Genomic DNA, 8,547 nt, shown 5'->3' on the forward strand with positions numbered 1-8,547 from the left:
GTATTGCTTTGATCTTTAATCATTTGTACAGAGTCAATAAAGCCAGTGGATTAACTGTAATTGTTGAGTAATTAAGCACAGTGTGTATGATTTCTTCAGCTCTGGAAGGTGTTTACCTCAGGATTAAAGTGACTGCAGATATAATCATCTTTACAGAAGTATTCTGCTTGTAGTGATTTTGCACCAGATGAAGATCGATATATACTGGTAGGTACTACCCTAATGAATATTCTCTGTCAAAGTTCATGCTATCGATCTAGATATTGGCATTTTTTCATTAGTTCTACCATACAATGGTATATATATATCTGTTTGATAGCACTGAACCTGAAGTAGTCAAGTTATCTAGATATTGGCAATTTTTCATGAGTTATATATATATATATATATATATATATATACATGTATCTGTTTGATAGCACTGCATGAACCTGAAATAGTCAAGTTCTGTATCACTTCACTTGAAAAGAAATTCTCTGGTTTCATTCACTTCCAATTGACAGTACATTGTTGGAGAAGTTTTGCATTTTCATTCAAACCTAAGATGCTATGGCAAAAAAGCTTGACACAGTCTAATTAGGATATAAATAACATCTCTCCCCGAATAGAGGAGGATTTACTACCCTTATTGGATCACAAAGAGAGAGAGAGAGTGATCCAATCGGTTCACCAGACGTTCCTTTACATCAAGCTGCCACTAATATTGGACATCAATGGGTCTCTTTCACTGTGAGAAAGAATATACTCATAGATGAAAAAGGTATTAATAGTTTGATAGACAGCAACCTTAGTTCATGGTTCATACTAGCATTAGTCTTTTATGCTGATTCATTTAAGAACAAAATAGGATAAAGGTAGATGGCTGCAGATTTGGATTTATACCAATATATATTGACAGAGGTGAGATGTTTACTTTCAGTTAAATGTATAGGAGATGTATAGGTACTTGTAGTTTAAAAACTGGAGGTATTAGCTCTGAAAGTCAATAAATTAAAAGCCCTTGGTAAGTACCTGTTCTAATCTACTTCTCATTCTAACTATAATCATTGTTTGTAAAATTTAGAATGTTTACTCATCAAGAACTTGTATGATTTGATCTTTTCATTGTGGAGGTTTGTTTTTTAAATGGTTACATGAACAATATTTTAACTACTGATAAATCAGGTCTCGACACATTATTTCAAGAGAATTTGCTAAAGACAAGTAAATTAGTAAATATTAGTTACGGTGAAAAATGTGGCACTGTTTAAAACCGAATAATTGAAAATCAGCAACACTTTTGAGTGTATATAGAGATCTGAAATAGTTACCACTAAAATGGAAATATCTAGCACTTAAATGACAAAGGAATATCATTTTGACGTAAGATAACTTGACCGCTATTTGATAAAACTTTGTCATGATAAGGAAAACAGCGACCATCTCCTGAACAAAGTATGTGGTGGGGTCCATGATAAGTGATAGCTTGTGAAAGGTAAGAAATGTGGTCCAGAATTTCAGAGGTGATATCAGACTGCAAGACTCCTTGAGAGTGGGGAACAAATCTGTAATTAACAAACTAAAAGAAATTGATATTGGGGAAAAATGTTTTACAAACGACTATCTGATGACTGTTTTTATCTAGGGAAGGCAAAAATCAGGTCAAGACATTTTTGTCACATCTGATTTTTGATAGGAGGAAATACATATGTGAGAATAGAGGGAGGGGTGCCCATTGTGACTTGTTAACAGGAATGTTTCATTTCTGCTCGAATGAGCATTTGTTATTTTAAATCTGGCTTGTGACAAATCAATCTGGGAATTTCATCACAAACAGGTAATAACAATGGGTTCAAGTATATCTCAAGAGATTTATATATGAAAAAGGAATTCGAAAATTGGCACCTTCAAGTATATGCGGTCCTCTTACATGTACCTATAACTTTTATTGACTGTAGGTAATTTTCTGTTAGTGGACCCGAAAACTCTCCTAAAATAATTCACAAGAAAATTTCATTTATGCCAATCTTCAAAAGAAGTACAAACAGTTATTGTTAACAATGTTTCCCTTTCATCTGCTGTCAACCAGACTCGACAATTGTACATTTAAATTACTAAGACTGTAATTCTCATTGTAGAGGAGATAAAATATCCTCAAGCACTCTTCTCCGAAAGAAGATTTTCAGGCAATTATGTTGAGAATGAGGCAGCCTGGACTGATATAGGAATGTATTGTAATCCTTAACACAATCAAACCTTTTTTCTATTTGTAGAATAAAGAAGTGAATTTATGTAGCTGGTCCGATTGAGGTCATATATGTTTGTTAAAGAAAGCAAAATATTGAAATTAAAGGAAACCAGGCATGGAGACGACTCGCACACAATAAGTAAGTTACAATGTCTCTTGGGGACTGCAATTTTCATGTTGGACTGTGAACAGCAATCAATGTATACCTATTCATCACTGGAATTATTTATGTCAATTTGAATTCACCTGTATATAAATCATTGATGATTGATCAATTGATTTCTGTTAGGCTGTGTTGGTTATCACAGTCTGGGACCAGTTTGTGAACAGGTGAGAAAAGGTATGGGAAGGGTGTCAAATTATAAATAAAGACTGCAGGAATCGTTCTTGTGATGGGCCTTCAATAAAAGGGACTTGACCAACATGTTTTACAGGCTTTCTATTATACATTTAATCAGGATTAGAAAGGTTCATAAGAAATTCAGTGCAGACCATTGTGTTTCAAGGGATTTTTCTGCCAGGTATAATCTTGGACCAGTGTAGGGGACACATTTCAGAGGTTTAGAAATAATTTCCCTCTAATCCCCAGTGAAATAATAAACACATGCCTTGGTGTGATTGGAGTTCCCTTGTGAATTGAGTGGAGAGGGAAATGCTTTATCTTTATCAAGCATTTAGGTATTTACTTTGATTTTAAGAGGTTGGTATGTAATTCAAAATTCATTATCTTACACCTGCTGAAAGTTGATTGTTAGCAAGTGCCAATGGAAAATTCATAAAATTTGGGGAAGCTACCCATCATGTAGATTACAGTGATGTTAGTGAATGTGATAAAAGATATGCGGATTTCAGGTACTGTTCTAATTTATATGGAATGAAATCTACAACTCTAGACTAGACACATCACATTTAAAACAAAAAGATCAATCATTTAAAAATTCTGTTTTTTTATATTACTAATGTTGTAGGAATTCATTTTCTTTCTATTTGAATATGAAGTTTAGGTATTTAATACAAAATGTGCATTTCAAAATTTATATTTTTTCTTTCCAAATATGGCAGATACATGAGCATGGAGAAAATGAATATTTATGTTTAGGGAATTGAAAATTACAAAAGACTTAAAATTCCTTTTATTGCTGAAAGTTGATATAACACCAAATTGTGAATACAGAATTCCATTTCATCAAGGTGACATTTTTCTTGTAAGCTAATGTAAATGAAATAATATCAGTTTTCAAAGGTCGTATATAACACTGATCAGAAGTCTCCAATTGTTGTGGTGCATGTAGACAGGAGACTCCGGGGACCTTAGGTGTTGAATTTACTAGAGAAAGAGGAGAAATTGTATTGTTGTCAGACACAATGTTGGTACAAAATAATCATCTTGTCAATTTTACGAACTTGAGTATGGATTATTTTTCTTTTATGTGTGGGAAATCATGAGAAAATCACACTACTTGGAAAGTCAAACGTAAACAAGGAGAAAATTTTGGTCCAATTTTCTAGTCGATTTTCATTCTTGTATGGATAACACTTGTATAATAGTTATTAAATACCATTTGGATTTTCTTTGGTAAGAGTTGTGTTTTAGAATCTTGTAATTTAAAGATAATTTACCTAAATTCATAGATGATTACACTTCATTATTTTCATTGTTACATATTCGTGGTTTTGAAACATTTCATATATAAACACAACGTTTTCAGATTTCTACAACTGTAATTGATCTGTGTCATTTTAACGTAATATACCTGAATTATTAATGCACAGTCATTGAAATGGTCTTATTTGCTATTGTGACTATGCATGAAAAACCATTAAGCTGAGGAAACATTAATATTTGAGAAACCAGCTTAATTTATCTGTTTTTCAAATTGTCAGGGTGGGTAAGCACAAAAAGAGTAGATTTCTTGATAATGTCCCAAATTTCTTCAATGTTGAGTTATTTGAGCTGACTTTTTGTCATGCATCTAGGACGGTTTTGTAAATCGCAACAATTTTTGTACATTTCCTTTAACTTTTTTTCAGATCTTTCTGGATTCCTTCACCTTAAGTAAGAGTAGGACAAAAGAATCATCTATTTCCTTTCCAAGTGACACGGAGGTCACACACTTTATTACTAGATAGATGAGGACTAAAGATACCATGGAGTTTTTGGATAGTGACCCTTAAGACAATTTCAGCAGTGGAGGGGAAGTGAAAAGAACAACTAAGAAATCATGTGAATTGATACAAAATGTGTTTATCCGTCTGTTTTGGACTGTTCATCATACTCTCCCTCTTATTTCATTTAGGAGAGTTAACCCTGAATGCATTGTTTCTGGTAGAACTTTATCAAAAGAATTCAACGGCATGGTTCACCATCGTGACTGGACTTCTGGTGTTGCCATTAGTAACTATCCACTTTGTGTCCGCTTTGTTAATCTTGCAGAGAAAGAGCAGGAATAAAACAAAATATGGCCAAGCTGTTCCCATTTTATTACACCTATTTCAGTTTGGATTTGCATGGAGGCACATAAAAATTCTGTTCGAATCTGATATAAAAACGAAGAAACATGACTTTGCGGATTTATCACTTCTGCGCCTGTTTTATGCCTTTTCCGCCAGCTTACCCATTTTGGCCATTCAAGGCTTTATGATAATTACCACGGACAGTTCATGGATTGTTCAGTTTGCTGTTGGGATTAATTTACTATCCATTTCATGGGGTATCTCCAGTTTCAGGAGGCAATACGACTCCAATGAATTTGAAAATGTGGTTCTGACTTGGCCAGGAACACTGTTTCGTTTACTATGGAGGCTAGGGGAGATCACTGCCAGAACACTGTCTCTGGGAATTTTCGCCAGCATATATTTCTCCTGGGTTTTCATCGTGATTTGTCTACACTGGATTACAATGATGTGCTGCGTCTGTTCTTCCGTTCTAGGAAATGTGAATGTGGTGGGTATGAACAAGGGCCACAAGTTTATCATGGGTGGTCTTGTGTCCTACATTTACATATTCTGCCATGTGAACATGAGTGTTGAAAAGACCAAATTTCATTACATTACCTATTACACCATCATGTTCCTTGAAAACAGTTTGTTGACTGCCATTTGGTTCTTCACAGCACAAGATACAAATAACTTCAAGATTCATGTTATAGTTGTCATTATTGGGTTTTCATACCTCATATCCATCATCTCCATGTTATTGTATCACCGTTTCTTCCACATCCCATCCATGAAAATTTCACTGTACGGAAAAGACAAAATCTGTGTTCAAGATGGCTGCATCAATTGTAAACTCAGTTTATGTGCTAAGCACAGTCATCTCCTCCAAAGACCATTCAGTGCAGGATGGGTTAGCCAATATCAGAAAGCCCTGAATGATGGAAACTATTACAAAAATTTACTACAAGACTCATTCATAGACTCAATGTCCGAATGGGAGACATGTTCTTCAACCACTGCTTCATCCAAACACTCCAAAAACTCAAACTCTACGGGCAAAAAGACCAGGAAGGTTCCCATTCAGTTGACGGGAACCTACAGCCACAGACACTTTGTTGATGCTGACATTGTGGACAGTGTGTGTTGTGAATCTGATACGGATGCCTCAACTACTGAAACTCATCAAATGTCCACTAGTGAGGATTCTATAATCAGTGAGCTTTCCATTCAGTTTCCTCCACAAGGAATGGGAGCATCAGACAAGAAGAAGCTGCTGACTGAAAGCTGGGACAATCTTCTGCAGGTAGACAATGTTGCCCTTGACAAGAACAATTCAGGTCCACCCCTCTTTGCATTTCGTCCAATATCTGCCCAGAGCCTAGAAGAATGGTACTCTGATGGGTACAGTACAGACCATACAACCGACTACCAACTGCCAGTTACAGTGTTGGCCAAAAACAGTCGTAATTCAATGTCTCTGGCCAGCTCAGATTGCACTGACTGTACTGTGTGTAAATACATGAGAATGTTCAATACCAGGAGGAAATATCGGAAGGCTCCTAGTTCGGTTGTCTCAAAACAAGAAAAAATTGAAGAAGAAAATGAGAGGATGCACATGGAGCTTGATAAACTAGAAACACCTAAAAACAGATCATGGTACAATTGCAGCGAGTCTGGGGACAGTGCTTTTCCTCAGGAAAATTTCAGCTTCAGCAACCTTGACACAACCTTGTCAGAAGAGGAGGAGGGAGTGTTTGAAACGGGGGCTGAAATCATCATTTGAAATGGTACTTTTTGTACAGTTATGAGATCATATTATGACATGTTAAAACTTTTTATTCATTAAAGGGATCATTCATTTACTGTATGGGGAACACAAATCAATGTACTTTTTGAAAATTATTTCTGAGAGAAAAGAAGCTGTAGCCTCAGCCAGAGTATTTAAATTGTACAACTATTCATGTTAAAAACATGTGTGAAAATTTTTGGAATTCATATTTATTGGTTTGTTATATTGATCGGTTTTACAAATGTATATTTTAATGGTATTTCTACCTCAGTGATCAAAAGAGTTTCCTGACAAGTTTTTATAAAGCTTTATGCACGGCTGATTTTGTTAAGTGTCACTGACACTTATTTATGTATTTCGTTCATGGTTCATTAAAATTTTAGAAAGTGGAAATGTTAAAGTAGGTAATATCTGATAAGCCTGCATAGAATCGGTTTTTGGTGTATAAGATATTTATCATTACAGAATGCTGAAGTGCATAATGTCATGAAAACTGTGTATGCAAATATTTTTGTTAAAGATTTTATTTTTTTTATTCATGTTTGTTAGTGTCCCCAAAATCAAAAGACTTAAAACAGCTTGGAAATCTACCTCAATTCCTTCCCTTGAAGAAGAAATTTCATATTAAAGAATGGTTTTAAGAGAATTATTTTTTTATATATCACATTTGAGAGGACAATTTGTGGTGTAGATAAGAAGCCAGTATGCATTACAATTTGATCATTAATACACATCTTGTTTGATTTCAGCATTACATTATTTCCTGTTATTGTTAAATATATGTATGAATTATACTCCTTGTAATAATAAATCTAGTTTGAAAAATGTGTTCTCTTTGATCAAGGGAGACAACTTCTACAACAGCTACAATATTGGAAGTTGAAGGATGAAAAAGATGAAGCTATATACTTTCTGTAAATTTAGGATACTTTTTTAATTTGATCAACAACTTTTTGTTAGGCCACCCAAAGTAAATCCTATGTTTTACGTCAGGTAAATGAAAAATAGAATTACCGTACGTAGTAACCAAAACACTTAATTTGATCTAACTACCAAACAACAAGAGTTTCTTTGATAATGCTAATCAAAACACCCAAAGGAAAGATATAAACCTATTATCTTCATCTGCACCAACATGTCACAGATATCAGCTTCTTTAAATTTTCAATAATGAAAACTATAGAAAAAATCTTCAGATTAAAGTTGTATGTTTTTATTTTCAATGCAAACTTTTATTTTAAAAAAACCCTGAGTGCGTATGTTTGATGTAAAGTATGGAATTTATTTAGGTTGGCCTTACAAAACGGATTGATACTACTGCCTATAACAGAGCACAGTTTCATTAATGATATATTTACGCCTTTACAAGAAATTGATACTGGTGTATATTGTGCACAGATAATATGTACCGGTACATTTCTTGATCCCACTCTGTGCCATGTGGCAAAACAACGAAAATGTTGTTTATCACATTTTTCTTCATCTTCAGTTGTTTAAATTAAATAGCTCAGTCTTTTCATTAACATGAAGTCAGGTGTCAGATTTGCTGTTTCATCAGTGTTTTTATGGAATATGCTATTATATTGATATATCGTAGAACTAGACATTTTCTCCTCTGATCTAAATACAAAAGAATGATTTTGTTGTCATCGTACTACGACGTAGGGGAGATGACGTTCACCTGCATTACAAGAAAATGTAAACCGTGGAATCAATTAAAGTCATGAGGGCAACTTTTCATGGATTGTCAAGAGTTTACAGTTTCCTTGGGATGTAATTTCAGGGATGTAGTTTCTAAAAATTGAAACATACTATATAGATTGTGTACTTCATTATGCTTTGAAATTCATATGATAATTAAAACATTAAAACTGCACCCCCATGAAATCTAATGATGCCACATTACAGAGTTAATTATCCTATCTCCTATGACTAGAGAAACACTCTTCATTGTTGCAAGATTTTAAGACTGTTGACGTGGCTAGTCCTCTGAAACTTTTTAAATAATGCCTATACCTTTGGTGAGAAATAAGCCATATCAATAAATCAAAGTCTTCTCCAGTGATTATTACCAGTACATTACAAACACCAAGTG

At 34.2% G+C, this 8,547-nt stretch overlaps 1 protein-coding gene across 3 annotated transcripts; it reads left to right on the forward strand.

Annotated features, from left to right (window-relative positions):
- Positions 1-1,442: 1,442 nt before the first annotated feature.
- LOC125668727 (uncharacterized) lies at positions 1,443-7,277 on the forward strand. 3 transcript variants are annotated; one of them, XM_048903099.2, is made up of 3 exons: positions 1,443-1,474; positions 2,253-2,366; positions 4,259-7,277. In XM_048903099.2, exon 3 carries the CDS (start codon positions 4,467-4,469, stop codon positions 6,444-6,446), a length of 1,980 nt encoding a protein of 659 aa, XP_048759056.2. In that variant the 5' UTR covers positions 1,443-1,474; positions 2,253-2,366; positions 4,259-4,466; the 3' UTR covers positions 6,447-7,277. The 3 variants fall into 3 exon arrangements, with proteins under 3 accessions (XP_048759056.2, XP_056018057.1, XP_056018058.1); XM_056162082.1 differs by lacking the exon at positions 1,443-1,474 and adding an exon at positions 1,784-1,816; XM_056162083.1 differs by lacking the exons at positions 1,443-1,474; positions 2,253-2,366 and adding an exon at positions 2,906-3,079.
- Positions 7,278-8,547: the final 1,270 nt, after the last annotated feature.

The sequence above is a fragment of the Ostrea edulis genome, chromosome 4 (assembly GCF_947568905.1).
Source record: "Ostrea edulis chromosome 4, xbOstEdul1.1, whole genome shotgun sequence".
In the NCBI taxonomy this organism is placed as follows: Eukaryota; Metazoa; Mollusca; class Bivalvia; order Ostreida; family Ostreidae; genus Ostrea; species Ostrea edulis.